Source organism: Rosa rugosa, chromosome 3 (assembly GCF_958449725.1).
Source record: "Rosa rugosa chromosome 3, drRosRugo1.1, whole genome shotgun sequence".
Classification (NCBI taxonomy): domain Eukaryota; kingdom Viridiplantae; phylum Streptophyta; class Magnoliopsida; order Rosales; family Rosaceae; genus Rosa; species Rosa rugosa.
The window spans coordinates 1998391-2015123 of NC_084822.1; the positions used below are offsets into that span (position 1 = coordinate 1998391).

General features: G+C 45.2%; 1 protein-coding gene across 1 annotated transcript; it reads right to left on the minus strand.

Moving 5' to 3' along the window:
* Positions 1–1421: 1421 nt before the first annotated feature.
* Positions 1422–3974, minus strand: LOC133739597 (thaumatin-like protein 1b). Its single transcript, XM_062167382.1, has 3 exons — positions 3783–3974; positions 2998–3694; positions 1422–1872 (listed from the first exon to the last, which is right to left on the minus strand). The coding sequence occupies exons 1-3, from the start codon at positions 3847–3849 to the stop codon at positions 1800–1802; spliced, it is 837 nt and encodes a 278-aa protein (XP_062023366.1). The 5' UTR covers positions 3850–3974; the 3' UTR covers positions 1422–1799.
* Positions 3975–16733: the final 12759 nt, after the last annotated feature.

The following is a 16733-nucleotide window of genomic DNA, read 5'->3' on the forward strand; positions in this document are numbered from 1 at the left end:
ATTAGAGTCATGTTTACGATTTACAAAATGATTGACAATAAAACTAATAATTGGATAAAATTGATTAAAGCACAACATCTCTCTTTTAATTGACGACTACACCATGAAAACAATATATTGATGACTATTAGAGCAAGTGATTAATAGAACTACACCATGAGAACAAAAGTAGGCTCTTTTAACTAATATCATCTCACCCAAATCTTTCTAAGCATCAATCGATTGAAACCAATCTTTTATGAACCAAACAATCAATGCATGCCAAATCCCAGTGCAAAGTTTGAATTTCACCAGAAAAACTCAAAACCATTACCCATAAGATCATTTTCAAGTCAGATTATCAAGAATGATAAAGGAACAACATTTTTCGCAACACATATGCCAAATAAATAATAAATATACATCTCACATGTATGTACTACATAATAAATATTGTGTCTTTTTTCATACCGCTTCAATAAAAGTGCATCAAAATTAAACAAATGAATGATTCAGAGAACGAGCTCCAGGAGGATGACCAATGATGGACATATGTAACTCAAATCAAATACTACTAGATATCTTTTCAATTTCATCCAATATCTATATGTATGAATATAAACTTCTTCAAATGATAAAATTTTGTTCTTCTACATTTGTATGATACTATTATCACATTGGATGTATCATGTATGCAACTCTGCTCTTGCTAACAAAAATTGAGTTTGGCACCATAATAAATTTGTCTTCTTCCGCTTTTGTTACCCATCGAAATAAAGTACGCTCTGCCATATATTCACCATGATAACAAAATATAGTTTCGTCATCACATCTAAATTGCTAAACACTGCTTTTATGGAGAATCATATTGCTAAATGGTAAATACATTATGAATCAACATATTTAAGCTGCGCGCGCCATTGCATCCACGACATTGAAAAATTTCCACAGCCACCATGCAATACAACACAACCATTTTACCACGTTTCCTGCAGCAACCATGTAGTAATGAATCCAAGACAGTAGGTTCGTGATGGAAAAGATGGTAGATTTTCTGAGAGTTACAAAGAGATTCGCTGGACGTTACGCCCGGGTTCTACTAAGGTATTCTAGTAAAATTACTTAATTTTTATCTAGCACAACATATCTCTCCTTAGTCCTTACAACCCCCATCTCAACTTCACAATACGCACAGAGCAACACGGATGGAGCTATGAGATCTTTGTTCAGCTCCATTTTGATCTACACTTCACTGTATACACTTAGAAACTCTGTTCTAGTTTAATGAAAGTGAATGAAAAATTTCTTCACACCTCAAGGGGACAGAGAAATATATTAAGGGGGACGATCCCCCTTCAACCTCAAGATATAAGATTTCCTGAGCATATTTCAAGGATTTCACCATAATGTAAACACAAATCAAACTTTTGAATGTGGATCAATTAACTAAGATTACTAATCCATTGAAATAGAAAAGTCAGGAGGCAAAATTTGTAGTCGTATGTACTATGTATATGATTATGACTGGATGGAGCGCAAAGAGGTACATAAACTTATCTACAAGATTTCTCAAGGATTTATCCCCTACAACCCTATGTGTGTTGTACTATTACCAAGCAAGAGGGAGAGCCAAAATAATGGTACGTTCTCATCGATGACACACACCTGCTCTTCCGCTGGGATTGTAGTGATGTTCCGGGACATTAATGCCAGGGCAAATGTTAGTCAGAAAGCTTGAAAAAGTGGCAGGACGACATGAGCAAATTAAGGCATCCGAGCTAGACGTGAGGATGAAGTACTAGTAGAGTATTGTTGGCTCCTTATAAGTACATCATTGTCTCATTAACCAGTGGTAGTGGCGCCCCATCTTTTCGTGCTCCCAACACCTTTTGACTGCAAATTTTCAATAATAAGGCAACAAATATGTTCATGCGGTTACTCAAGTGGTGTTATATGATGAACTCAATATATCCATTCCTAATTATGCATTAAAATTGATCAAACAAATCAACACATCTCTTTCAAGTTTTAAATGCCTGTAGTACAATGCTATGTTGCATTAAGAGGAAATACAATCATATAATTGTACAGAGCCTAACATATTACATCCCTAAAATACAGCAAATGTGACCTAAAGAAAAGGGAAACACATTTGACCCTCCTCATTATCAGTTCTATTGAAGCACATCTTGATGATAGTGAATTTGAATACCAGAGAAGAAGAACAAATGGTCCGATAGGGTTAAATTGTTTTTCTGGTTCAATGATTGTGGTGCTCAAGCTGATAAATTTTTCAAGTCTTCCTCGTCAATAAACTATGCTACTTTACACAATCACTCATAAAGAAGAGACAAGGACATACAACTATATACAATTATATACAAAACTTTGACCCTTTTTACAACAAATTTTACAATGACAGCAAGTTTTATATCAAATGCTGATAAGCCAGATAACAATAAACAAACTAATGCACTTGTATCATGGAAGATGTCTACTTGTAACTACTAGTGCTAATCCTATTATAATTTCTGCTACATTGACCGCATTGTAACTATAAAACTTATAGCTGAATTGACTAACTATATTGGGGTCGAAACCCCACTTGCACATGCACCTTGTTGTCGCATCCTTTATCTTATTTATGCTTTTGACACTGAAAAATACAAATTGGTTAGATTTCAAGGTTGCTAATAGTGATAGACACTGTGCCACAACCTTTAAGCAACCCTTGGGGCATGAAAAGGTGCAATTTAGGGATCATAACACCCCACACCTACAACAATGCCCATCACATTCACAAATCAAGTACTTCCTAATCGAGATAAACATGCAGATCGACAATTTGATTTTTATCTAACAGTCCGACATATTATGTTATAATACGAAACATTGATCAAATTAGAGTTTGGATTAGGAGCGCTGATGGATTCAATCCAATTAATAATATCTGTCTATCTCATATGCATCACATGTAACATGAACTTGAAGAAAACTGTGACATGGTAATAATGGTACCTGGTATGGGGCAAAGGGCAGAAAATAATAATGTAGTCAGCCGACGCACACGTGTACGTACTCGTCTTGTCATCATACGCATAGCTATACGCGCGTGGGCAAACATGTTTGAAATACTGCGAAAACACCGAGGGCGAACACGTGTCGGGCGTCGCGTACGCCTCACTGCAACAAAACTGCGGCTCCCCAAACGCCTCGCACGCGCTCCTACACGCCACCACGCCCCCACTCTTCCCCTCACGCGCGACCCTCAGCGCCTTTGGGCACGCGCCGTTCAAGTCCACCAAGCACCCCGTGGGGCTGCACCCGCCTCTCCTCCCGCCACGCGGCACCACCAGCACCGGGAGGTTGTACCCGTCGACGAGGCTGACGTCATAGAAGTCCAAGCCGTCGGCGCCGTTGAGAGTGAACTCGGCTAGAGTAGCCGGCGGCTTGGCGCCGCTTCCCGCGCACTCGATCTTCCCGGAGCCGCAGTCAGCGGTGAGGCAGGAGAAGTTTCCGGGGGAGGATCCGGAGCAGAGGGTCCGGGCCCACATCCGACCCGACCATGATTTGGGTACCGACAAAGTCCGGGACTTGCCGCTCTTGAGCGCGAAGCCGGTGGGCGAGAGAGGTTGGCTGTTGGCGCCGGAGAGAACACCCGGCCAGATTGTGTGGCGGCACTTGTTCACTATCTTGAACGAGGCCGACTCCATTTCTGAAAGCGAAGATCAAAGAACTGGGTTTGATGCAGAATCCAATAATACACAGAGTTGAGGAGTGTTGGGTTTGGATTGATCACGTACCTGAGAAGAACGAGAGGGTGAGGAGTGTGAATATGGAGGCAGATAGTAGAAGACGACGACGACCCATTAAAGAAATGAAGCTGTAGGAAAGGAGTGAGAGCGGAGAAGAAAGAGGTACAACTGTTTGAAGGTTCGAGAAGTGACAAAGAACTTTGCTTTGCTTTTGCTTTTTGATTAGGTATTGCACTATTGTGACTTGTAAATTTTGGAATGAGGTTTAATAATGGTTTACGTTTATCCAATTTTTGAAGGGACCCAATAACAGAACTAGCGGGATTTTCTGGAGTTCCATTATTGCTAGGGCATGTGCTTATGTGGAAGTACAAATCTTAGGTGTATTACAGATATCTGGTATATGAATGGAGAGGAATCAACCATTCATAAGTGAACACGTAATAAATACGAGTGATTTTCTGCTAGCGGTCCAACTAAGGTCAATTTGAGTCCAATGAATCTTGAATGGTTGAACTTCGGGGAATCATGAAGGTTGTTACTTGTTCCTTGTTACAGTCACACTAAATTGCTAGATTCACTAAGAAATCTGTAATCATTTCATTATATAAGATGTGTAAGATTACTGTACATACATGTACATTTGCAAGCATAATTAGCTATAATGGGCCACGCTCATTGTACCACTAAAGGTACTAATTCCAACCAAAGGAATGACATACAGGTACACCGCCAGGCGGGCTACAACCTCAGCGTCGGATCACCCCCAGATCACCGCCGACGCGCCGCCAATGGCATCAGTAGCTCCCAGAGCTGGGAACTGAAACACTTCAGTCCCACATCGAAAACAAAGAGAAGAACCTCCTCTTCCTCACCTATAAAAGGTTCTCTCCTCTCTCCTCATTAATGACGCGTTCAATACTTACCTACTGTTACTTTGTCAACATAAATACATTGACTAACTTAGGCATCGGAGAGTTGAAGACCGCCCAGCGCGGTCTCCCTCTGACGCCCTTTGTATTTTACTTGACAGGTAGCGGAGACTTTGAGAGCATCACAAGTATCGATCCGCCCACCGGATCAGCGTTAACAAAGGTTCAGCTACAGCCGAACTTTTAGACATTAACATTGGCGCCGTCTGTGGGAACCCTTGAACAAAAGGTCATCCCACCACAATCACCATGACTAACGGTAGCGGGGGAAACGCTGAAGAGCAGGCAGACCATTCCGCCATCCCCCAACCTTCCGACCCAGCGGTAGGCGTTAACCGCGCACTATTCACAACCCCGGCCAACCCCGGCGTTGAGGCAAATCCAAGCAGCAGCCGCTCGCCGGGCCAAGATCTCATCACTATGTACGAGCTAGCACTGGCGGATCTTCATAAAGCAAACAGAGAACGTGAGGAGGAGCGCAAGGAAAAGGCTGAGGCCCAAAGACAATTGGCTACGCTGATGTCACGTTTTGATGAAATGAAGAGGACGCTGGAAGCTACCGCCAATCCAGCGCAAAGCGAACAGTCACGTAGCACCAGGCGTAGTCGACCCGGCACTGGCACATTGGTACCGGGGCCGGTCATACAGATGCAGGTACCGCTGGACCCACCTGAACTTTTGGGGATGGGACCACCGCCCATCCCCCAGCTAATGTTAGAGCAGGAGGCGGAATCACTGCCGCACACCAACCGCTCGGAGGCTAGGGCGAGGACTGAAGGCAATCCGCCTACGCCGAGGCGCAGGCAGGTCCAGCGGAATATTCAGGCTGATTTCGCCGGCGATGCAACCCCCCAGATATTGGAAAGGATGCAACAACTGGAGCAGAGGTTGATCCGGGCGGAGTCGGGCGCCCCAGCGCCAACTCAGAATCCACTTTTCGCTTCCAGACTTGGGCCCTTCACCGCTGCGATTCTGCAAGCTATCAGACCAGCGTATGCAAAAACCCCAAAGATGTCGCATTACGGCGGAATGTCTGATCCCTTCGTCCACATGGACACCTTCAAGAAAGTTACCAACAACAAGGGATTTGACGACGCCACCCTGTGCCACTTGTTCAGCGAAACATTGGACGGTGAAGCAATGAGCTGGTTTTTCGAGTGTCTGCCAGGGTCCATTGACTCATTCCATGCACTATCACACGCCTTCCTCTCTCGGTTCATCCTATTATCCGCCGGACATCACAACACAAGTCAGCTGTTCTGCGTCAAGCAAGGGGCGGACGAATCACTGAAGGCCTTTGTCACAAGGTGGCGGGCGGCAGCATCTCAGTGCCGTGACCTAGACAAAACAATGGCATTGGCGGCCTTCAAGCAGGGACTCCTCAAAGGGCCATTTCTCTATCACCTCAACTACAATCATCCTAATGCGGCATATGACCACGTCATGAGTGAGGCGGTCATCCACGCCCAGGCGGAATTCCTCACATATGGAGAAACCCCACCGCCACCACCAGCAACTCCAACAAAGTCAACACAGTCATCCTCCAGTCATCAGGAAACCGCTAACAAGACCCCTTCAGCACCGCCAACTGACAAGAAGAGGGAGTGGCAGCAGGGCCACCACCAGAACAAGCGGCAGAGGGACCAGCATTACAACAAGGGCGACCGCCCAACCCATGGGGATAACCGCAACAAGCAGGCGGAGTCCTCGCAGCGGTATGCAGTGTTCACGGTCCTCACGGCCTCGTATGAAGACATCTACAATCAGTGCAAGGATCAGATCCCACCGCCACCCCCTCCAAAGTACCCAAAAACGGGCAAACCCAGGAACACCGACAGGTGGTGCAAATACCACGAGGACAGCGACCACAATACCAACAGCTGCAATGCTCTCAAAACGGCCATTAAGACCTTGTACTGTGACGGCAAGTTGGAGCAGTTCAAGGTGCGCCAACCGCCACCTGTGATCGCCAATATTGAGACTTTGGGCCGTATCAACACCATCGACGACGGTGCCCCAATCACTAGCATGTCCCACAGGGCAAGGAAGCGCTATGCACGCGCTAATCACCCAAAGGAAGTCTGCAACATCCGCTACGAAAGATCTGCCAAACTCCCAAGATCAGGTTGGGAACCTATTACCTTCTCAGAGGAGGAGGAGCGCAGCGTGCATTTACCCCATGACGACCCATTCTTGGTCGACGCCATTCTTGGCAGATTTTTTGTGGGGAGAATCTTGGTGGATAGTGGGTCCGCTGTCAACGTCATCTTCAGCGGTTGCTACGATCATCTCAAGCGGAACAAGAAACTACTCCAGGATCACGAGCCACTGCTTAGCTTCTCCGGCGACGTCACAACCGCTGGGATCGGACTACATGAGGCTGGTTATTGGCACTAGTCCATGTATGGCGGAGGTACATATGGAATTCATAATTGTCGATTGTTTCAGTTCGTACAACGCCATCATTGGACGACCAGTGCTTAACAAGCTCAAGTGCATCATTGCCGGATACATGCTTCTCATGAAATTCCCCACACCCAACGGCACGGGCTGTGTGAGAGGAAGTCAACAGTTGGCTCGGGAGTGCTATTCAACGACTATAGCGCGCTCAGCGCGCCGCCATGAGATTCTGACGGTGGGTAATCAGGCGGCGCCCCCAAACATCTTTGAGGATCCTAGGGATGAGGAGAAGAAGTATGTCAAGAAAGAGCCGGTCAACCCGGAGACGTCGTTGAAAGTTGTCTGCATCTCAGACGAACACCCCGAGCGGACGGTCCGCATAGGCGCCCAGCTAGACCTAGAGGTGGCGGCAGAGCTCACTCAATTCCTGCGTGATAACGCCGCCATCTTTACATGGTCCTACGCGGACATGCCAGGTATCTCTCTTCAAATTATCACTCATAAGATGACCATCAAACCCTCCTTTTATCCCATCAAGCAGAAGCGGAGGGCCTTTGATGAGGAAAAGTACCAGGCAATAGGAGAGGAGGTTGCCAAGCTCCAGGGCATTGGATTCATCCGCCAAGTTGTCTATCCCCAGTGGATCTCCAATTTGGTAATGGTCAAGAAGCCCAGCGGCAAGTGGCGGATGTGTGTCGACTTCAAAAATCTCAACAAGGCATGCCCAAAGGATAGTTTCCCGCTACCTCGTATCGATCAGCTAGTCGATGCAACTGCCGGACATGAGCTCCTTAGCATGATGGACACTTTCTCCGGATATAATCAGATCAAGATGCACCCCGGCGACCAGGAATGCACCACCTTCACCACCGACAAAGGCCTCTACTGCTACAATGTCATGCCTTTCGGTCTGAAAAATGCCGGTGCAACTTATCAGCGGTTGATGAACGCCATGTTTGCTGAGCATCTGGGAAAAATCATCGAGGTTTACGTGGACGACATGCTAGTTAAGAGCATAAAGGCCAGCGGACATGTGGCAAACCTCAAGATCATAGTAACCATTCTCCTGGCCTATGGTATGCGCCTCAACCCAGAAAAATGTTTCTTTGGAGTCACCGCCAGCAAATTTCTGGGTTACATCGTCAGCGAGCGAGGCATCGAGGCTAACCCGGACAAGGTACAGGCCATCCTTGACTTGGCGGACCCCGAGTATAAGGTGGACGTCCAATGCCTCCAGGGCAAGTTAACCGCCCTTTCTCGATTCATCTCCAGACTCACTGATAGGTGTGCCCCATTCTTCAAACTCCTCAAAACGACTCACAAGAAAGTCATCAACTGGAACCCAGAGTGTCAGGCGGCGTTCCAAGGCCTGAAGGAATACCTAGCGGCAGTCCCTCTCCTTTCTGTCCCTGTGCAAGGAGAGACACTGTTCATCTACCTAGTGGTCTCGGTATCGGCGGTAAGCTGCGCCATTGTCCGGCGGGAGGGCCAAGACGAGCTCCCAGTGTTCTACGCCGGCAGAGGCATGAACGGAGTAGAAACAAGGTATCCGCCCTTGGAGCAACTAGCCCTCGCACTCATCGTTGCCGCCAGGCGCCTCCGCCAATACTTTCAGGCTCACACGATCCATGTGTTGACCAATCAACCGCTGAGGCAAGTGATGCAGGACCTTGAACACTCGGGGCGCCTCAGCAAGTGGGCCATTGAGCTCAGTGAGTTCGATATCGATTACAAGCCAAGAACCGCCGTGAAGGGCCAGGAAGTGGCGGACTTCATCGCTGAACTCACCAAGCGTCAGCCAGAACCAGGTACCGAGACAGAGCCCGGAACAGAAATGGTCACCGCTGAAGAAGCAGCTCCCCCACACTCAGATTGGAACCTGCATGTGGACGGCTCCGCTAGCGCCAAGGCCAGCGACGCCGGAGTCATCTTAACAGGACCCGGGGGACTGAACGCGGAGTACGCGTTGAAATTCAACTTCAAAGCTTCAAACAATATGGCGGAGTACGAAGCACTCATTGCCGGCGTACTCCTTGCCATCGACTCGGGTGCTGACAGCGTCAACATATTCAGCGACTCTCAATTAGTCGTTAACCAGGTCAACGACAGCTTCCAAGCCAATGACCAGCAGTTAGTGGCATATTTGGGGTACGTCAAGACGCTGCTCAAAAAATTCAAATTTCACACCATCACACAAATCCCCAGGGAAAAGAACGCCAAAGCTGATTCACTGGCGAGACTGGCAACCGCCCAACCACATCAAAGTCCAGCGGATACAAGGGTGGAAAGCCTTGACAGACCAAGTATCACAAAAACCCTGGCGGAGATCTTCAGCATTGAGGTCAGTCCCAGCTGGATGGACGAGATCATTGCATACAAGCGCAACGGCACATTGCCGGAGGATAAGGTCCAGGCGAGACAGCTCAAACGGAGAGCAACCCGCTATAACATCCAGAATGGCAAGCTTTACCGCCAGGGATTCACCCATCCCAACCTCCGCTGTCAAACCCCAGAAGAGGGAAAGGTTGTTCTAGGAGAGATCCACGGCGGAGAATGTGGAAACCACTCGGGCGCCAGATCCTTGGCCAACCGCACAATCCGACAGGGCTACTTCTGGCCCACATTTGGTGATGACGCCCGGCGGATTTCGATGTCTTGCCCCAAATGCCAACAGTTTGCAGATCTCCCACATGCACCGGCAGAACCGCTATCAATCATCATCGGCCCATGGATTCACTCCACGTGGGGCCTCGATTTGATGGGAAAGTTCCAAACCGCGAAGGGCCAGTTCAAGTACATCATTGTTGCCATCGACTACAACAGCAAGTGGATAGAGGCGGAGCCACTGACGACAATAACTACCGCCAAGGTAATTCACTTCCTCTGGAAGAACATCTACTGCCGCTATGGTGTCCCACATACAATCATTACAGACAACGGCACGCAGTTCAACAACAAGGAACTCATCTCCTTTACCGCCAACTGGGGCACCAAGCTGAGTTTTGCATCTGTCGCCCATCCCCAAACCAACGGCCAGGTTGAAGCAGCAAACAAGATAATCAAGAAGTTGCTAAAAAAGAAACTCGATGACGCCAAGGGTTTGTGGGCGGAGAAGCTTCCAGAAGTTCAATGGGCCATTCGGACAACTCCAACCGCCGCCACCGGCGAAACACCCTTCTGTATGATGTTCGGAACAAAGGCTGTCCTACCTCTTGAGGTCACTCAGCCTACCGCTAGGGTCGAAGGCTACTGCCCAGAGACCAACAGCGACGACATCAACCTGGACAGGGACCTCCTAGAAGAAAAACGACAAAAGGCCCACTTGCACAACTTACAAAACAAGCAGCGGGTATCGCGTTTCTACAACGCCAGAGTCAAGGCTCGGAACCTCCAACTGGGGGACTGGGTAATGAAGGAAGTCATTCCACCGCCAACAAAACTCCGCCCAACTTGGGAAGGTCCATACAAAATTGTGGAAGTCGTTAGCTCAGGCACCTTCTACTTAATGGGCAAGGATGGCGTCACGTCGACCCACCCTTGGAATACCGAACACCTTCGGTATTACTACAAATAGTCCTGCCGCTACCCAGGAGCATCTTGACTTAGCTAAATTTTTGTTCAATATTTAGCTAAGGGAAGCTACCCAACGGGTACTACCCCACTTTTGTACACGCTGATCAATCAGCTATCAATGAAACGAGGAATTATTCAAACCATTGTTCCCAAGTCTAGCACCGAGGGCAACTGGCAACGCCAGCAATCGTCAGCGGACCACGTCCGCTACGTGGTGCACTTGGACCAATCTTAATTCCTTTAATGTTTCATTAATTGACAAAAGAAAATTCTAAGTCAAAGTACTAGCGGTACAAACACATCATAACAAACGCAAATTCAAAACTTCATTCCATTGCAAAATACTTGTTACAAATTGTTATGCCTCAGCGGCTACAAAAAAAAAAGAAAAAGAGAACATAGTAGAGGTTCCAGCTTCAGGGGTTGCCCTCAGCAACTTCTGCTTCAGCATGCGGCGGCGCAATGGCGCGGCTCGTTTGATCAGACCCTCGGGCTGTGGGACTTGGAGTTTCTATCGTGCCGTCCGCCCGGGTGTGCGCCGCCAGGAAGCCAGCACGTGACACCTCCGACTGGGTAGGAGGAGGAGTCTGCTGGGACCCTTCCGCTGGGCGTGCGCCACTTTCTCCACTGCCTGAGCGGGCACCTCCCGCTGGGGCAGTCACGACATTCTTCTCCGGCGGGGCACTCTTCGCCGGCGGCACATCGGGCTGGAACGCTTTTGCGAAGTCGATGGCGCCCTTCCGCTGCAGTAGCTCTACGTTCGCTAAGGCCCCAGCCTTCGCCGCCTTAGTCATGGCCTTCTTGTACTCCGCCGACTGTTTGAATGCCTCAACAGCGGCGGCCGCGGCAGTATCCCCTTCAACCCTCAGGCGGGCAACCTGACCCTCTAGCCGCTTCACCTCCGTTATTCTGGCGGTGGACTCCCGCTGCACGATAATGAGCTTCTTTTCCTTAGCGGCTACCCGCTCCTGCAGCAGGGCGATGTCCTGCTCCAACTTGGAGACGCGTTCATTCCTCTCCAAATCCCACTCGATGGCCACCGTCAGCTTGCCGCGGGCGTCCGCGGCGTCACACTCCGCCTTTGCCAGACGCCGCTCCACCTCCGCCAGCTCCCTCTGGAGACTTTGGATTTCCTCCCTAAGCTCCCCTTCAACCAGAGGCTGCTTCTTCGCCGCCTCAAACATGTCGTGCAGCCCTGCTGATATTTGACCAAACGCCGAGCTATAGGGCGACTGGTCAATCGCTGTGGGGCGCGAGATCCCGGCTAGGCCGCCGAACCCTAGCCGTTCGCACAGATGGAAGAGGAACTCCCGCTCACCATGAAGGAATGGATGGATTTCAAAACTTTTTAATTAGTGCGGAATTAGTTTAACCATTAAACTACTAACTAAACATAAAATCCATTCCTTTAACCCATGATCTTGGCTTATTGTGATATGTATATAAACAAAGCATGCATAGTAAGGAAGAACAAAGAGGGAGTTTATGTTCTACTCACCCTTGGAGCGTGATTTTAATCCGATCCAAGTGAACCACCAAAGTTCCTCTCCTTGATCTCTCCTTGTGTGTGTTTCCTCCACCTTGAAGCACCTTGAATTAAGAACTCCTTCTTGTACTCCTTGTGCTTGTAATATTCTCCTTGATGTAACAAGTAGAGCCACAAAAATATATGGCCTCTAAGGATCTTCACCAAGTGAATCAAGAGATGAAGAAAGATGAAAGAAAAGAAGAAATTATGCAAGTGTTCTTCTTTCCTTTAATTTCTGAAAAATGGACCAAGAAAGAACTCTTTCTCTCTCTCTCTCTCAAATCTGAAAATAATAGTGTGGAGACACACTTATTCTCTTTGTCCATGCTTTCATGACTTTTATATAATAGGAAATAACTCCAATTACTAAAAGAAAATATTGACTTTCATAAAGCCAATATTTTGGCTGGTCCATACTTGTTATTGGGCACTAAAAATGTGTCTTGGGCTTTCATTTAAATCTCATTTAGTGAAGCCCAAGTCCACACGAAAAGCCCGACAATCATTTAGGCCCAATAGGTTCGGTTTTACCCGAAAAACCTAATTATGTCCAAATAATAAATCTAATTAATTATTTGGTCATAACCAACTCTTGTTTAATCTTCTTCATATACAATCTCAAGGATCCACTTATATGGTGTGCGATCTCTTAGGTTCTAATTAACAAGGCAGTGAAGTTTATAGAAACCATTCTATTTTGTTTACGAATCAAAAACTCCATTTTTGATTCTCCCTTGTTATTAGGATTATAAATGTTTATTAATCCTCGGGGACTTCACAAGTCATGAGTGACGTCTTGCAACATATCATGACTACCTTAGTTAATGTAGAATGACAAAGAACCTATTCAATTGGAATTACAATACAATACGGTCCTTCTCTAACACTATGTTCTAAATCACATCATCGGGGTATGGAATTGATATGTCAATCCCCTAATGTGATTTTCATTCTTATGTGATTCTTAGAATGTGATTAAAAACTCCTTTTTAATCTCATTCAATGCTTTGGCCAAAGACTCATTGAATCACATCTTTGAACATACACCTTATTTACTTAAGGATAGAGATTCCTTATTGTACACTCACATGTCTCCTTGACCGAATTGATTATACCAATGAATGCATCTATTATATCCATTAAGGGACACAATGTTATTGCATCATCAAGAGATAATCCATTCACTCATAAGACAACTATGGTGTCTCAGGTCAAAGGACTAATTTGTATTATTGCAATTTAGAGTTCAAGTTTGACATGTAAGTAAGACTCCATACAAGAACTCTAATGATCGCGTTCAGTGTACTCTTTAAGTTAAGAGCACCCACATACTTGTATTAGTGTCTCTACACAAATGACAAGAGACATATCATCCTCCATATTGAGCATACATAGTATGTGCTAGTCTTTCCGGATTATCAATGTCCAAGTGATAATCCTATGACTAGGAACCTTTTAGGATAAGAGTGTGAAAGAGTAAAGGTCTCACACATCTAACTCTTTAGATTACTTTCTCTTTAACTCATATTCCTTGGACCTTGTTCAATCAAATATTAAATATAAGCAATGAACAATAAACTTGCCCTTTTGAATAATAATAATTACAATAATAATTACATCAAAATGATTGTTTTAGGACACAATTCCTTCAATCTCCCACTTGTACTAAACCCAATCAGCCATGAAACGTACACCCATCTTCTCAAGATGTTGTTCTAGCTTTGCTTGTGATAAAGGCTTAGTGAATGGATCTAATATGTTATCAACAGATGCTACTTTGAGAATGTTAACGTCTCCACGATTAACAATCTCCCTTATGATATGGAAACGTCTTTCGATGTGTTTGGATTTTTGATGAGACCTTGGTTCCTTGGCTTGAGCAATTGCCCCATTGTTGTCACAGAAAAGTGGAATCGGTGACTCAATGGTAGGAACAACATCAAGTTCAGTGATGAACTTTTTCATCCAAACTGCTTCCTTTGCAGCCTCTGCAGCTGCAATGTATTCTGCCTCAGTAGTGGAATCTGCAGTAACACTTTGTTTGCAGCTTCTCCAATTTACTGCACCTCCATTCAAGGTGAAGACAAACCCTGATGTGGATTTTCTGTCATTCACATCAGATTGAAAATCTGAGTCTGTGTATGCTTCCACTTGCAACTCTGATTGCAAATCACCACCTCCATAAACGAGGAATAAATCTTTAGTCCTTCTCAAGTACTTAAGGATATTCTTAACAGCATTCCAATGTTCTAAACCTGGATTGGACTGATATCGACTAGTTATGCTTACGCCATAACTGATATCAGGTCTTGTGCATAGCATCGCATACATGAGGCTCCCTATTGCAGATGCATATGGGATCTTGCTCATCTTCTGCACTTCCTCAATCGTTTGTGGGCACATTTTCTTAGAAAGGTGAATGCCATGTCTGACAGGCAGAAAACCCTTCCTAGATTGTTCCATGTGAAATCTATTCAGCACTTTGTCTATGTACAAGGATTGAGATAATCCAATTAATCTTTTTGATCTGTCTCTATAGATCTTTATTCCTAGTACATAGGCAGCTTCTCCAAGATCCTTCATAAGGAAGGTCTTGGACAACCAAACTTTAATTGAAGATAACATTCCTACATCGTTCCCAAAGAGTAGGATGTCATCTACATAAAGTACAAGGAACACAACAGCACTCCCACTGACCTTCTTGTAAACACAAGGTTCATCCATGTTTTGTGTGAAACCAAAAGATTTGACTGCATCATCAAAACGGATGTTCCAACTCCTTGAAGCTTGCTTGAGTCCATAGATGGACCTATGAAGCTTACACACTTTATGAATGTCATCTTTAGACGCAAAGCCTTCAAGTTGATCCATATAAAGCTCTTCCTCAAGGTTGCCATTCAGAAAGGCAGTCTTTACGTCCATTTGCCATATCTCATAATCATAGTGAGCAGCTATAGCAAATAATATCCGAATGGATTTAACCATGGCAACAGGAGAGAACGTATCTTCATAGTCAATGCCCTCTCTTTGCTTATAGCCCTTTGCCACCAACCTAGCTTTGTAGGTTTCTATTTTACCATCTGAGCCTATCTTTTTCTTGAAGACCCATTTGTTTCCAATTGGTCTAATACCAGGTGGAGGGTCAACGAGAGTCCAGACTTGATTGGTATACATAGAGTCAATCTCGGATTCCATGGCTTCTTGCCATTGCTTTGAGTCAACATTTGACATTGCTTCATTATAACTAGAAGGATCATACAGGTTTTCATTGTCACCAAGGAGATTTAACTCCCCAAGGCTTTCATGACACAAACCATACCTCTTGGGAGGTATCCGGATCCTACTAGAAATTCTTGGAGTTTATGTTATAGTTGGTTCAGGAAGTTGTTCAATGGGAAATGGAGTGTTAGTTTGTGGCTTGTTGGACACTTCCTTGAGTTCTACCATTTGCTCAACATTTCCATCAAGGACGTAGTCCCTTTCAAGGAAAGTGGCATTCCTGCTAACAAACACCTTTTGTTCTTCAGGTTGATAGAAATAATATCCTAAACTATCTTTAGGATATCCCACAAATAAACACTTGTTTGATCTAGCTTCAAGCTTGCCTGCTTCTAGTCTTTTGACATAAGCTGGACAACCCCAAATCTTAATATGATTGAGACTTGGTTTCTTCCCATGCCACATCTCATATGATGTAAGAGGGACAGACTTGGAAGGCACTTTATTCAACAAATAAATTGCTGTTTGAAGTGCATATCCCCAAAAGGATATAGGTAAATCAGTATAGCTCATCATGGAACGAACCATGTCTAACAAAGTTCGATTTCTCCTTTCAGAGACACCATTGAGTTGTGGTGTTCCAGGAGGAGCTAATGAAGAAACAATGCCTTCTTGTTTGAGATAATCAATAAACTCATTGCTTAAGTATTCGCCTCCTCGATCAGATCTTAGAGCCTTAATACTTCTGTCGGTTTGTTTCTCAACTTCATTCTTAAATTCTTTGAACTTTTCAAAGGCTTCAGATTTGTTCTTCATAAGGTATAAATAACCAAACCGAGAATAATCATCGGTAAAGGTTATGAAGTATGAGAATCCACCTCTACTAATAGTGGACATGGGACCACATACATCGGTATGTATTAGGCCTAGGAGTTCTTTAACTCTTGTTCTTTGTCCACCATAATGTGACTGGGTCATTTTTCCTTTTAGACAAGACTTACAAGTAGGCATAGGATCAGATCCTAATGACTCTAAGTATCCATTTTTGGATAATTTGTGAATTCTATCTTGGCTAATATGACCAAGTTTAAGGTGCCACATCTTAATGGGGTTAACCGTTTCTCGAGTTCTCTTAGATCCCAAAGCATTTTCCTTCATACAGTTAATACTACCATCTAAAGCTAGATGAAAGAGACCATCAATAATATTAGCATGACATATCATGCGTTCATTAATAGATACAAAACCACTTAGTTTATCAAAAACTACTCTATAACCATCATTCAAAAGCATGGAGATGGAGAAAAGGTTCTTTATACATATAGGAAGATAAAAACAATTATTTAA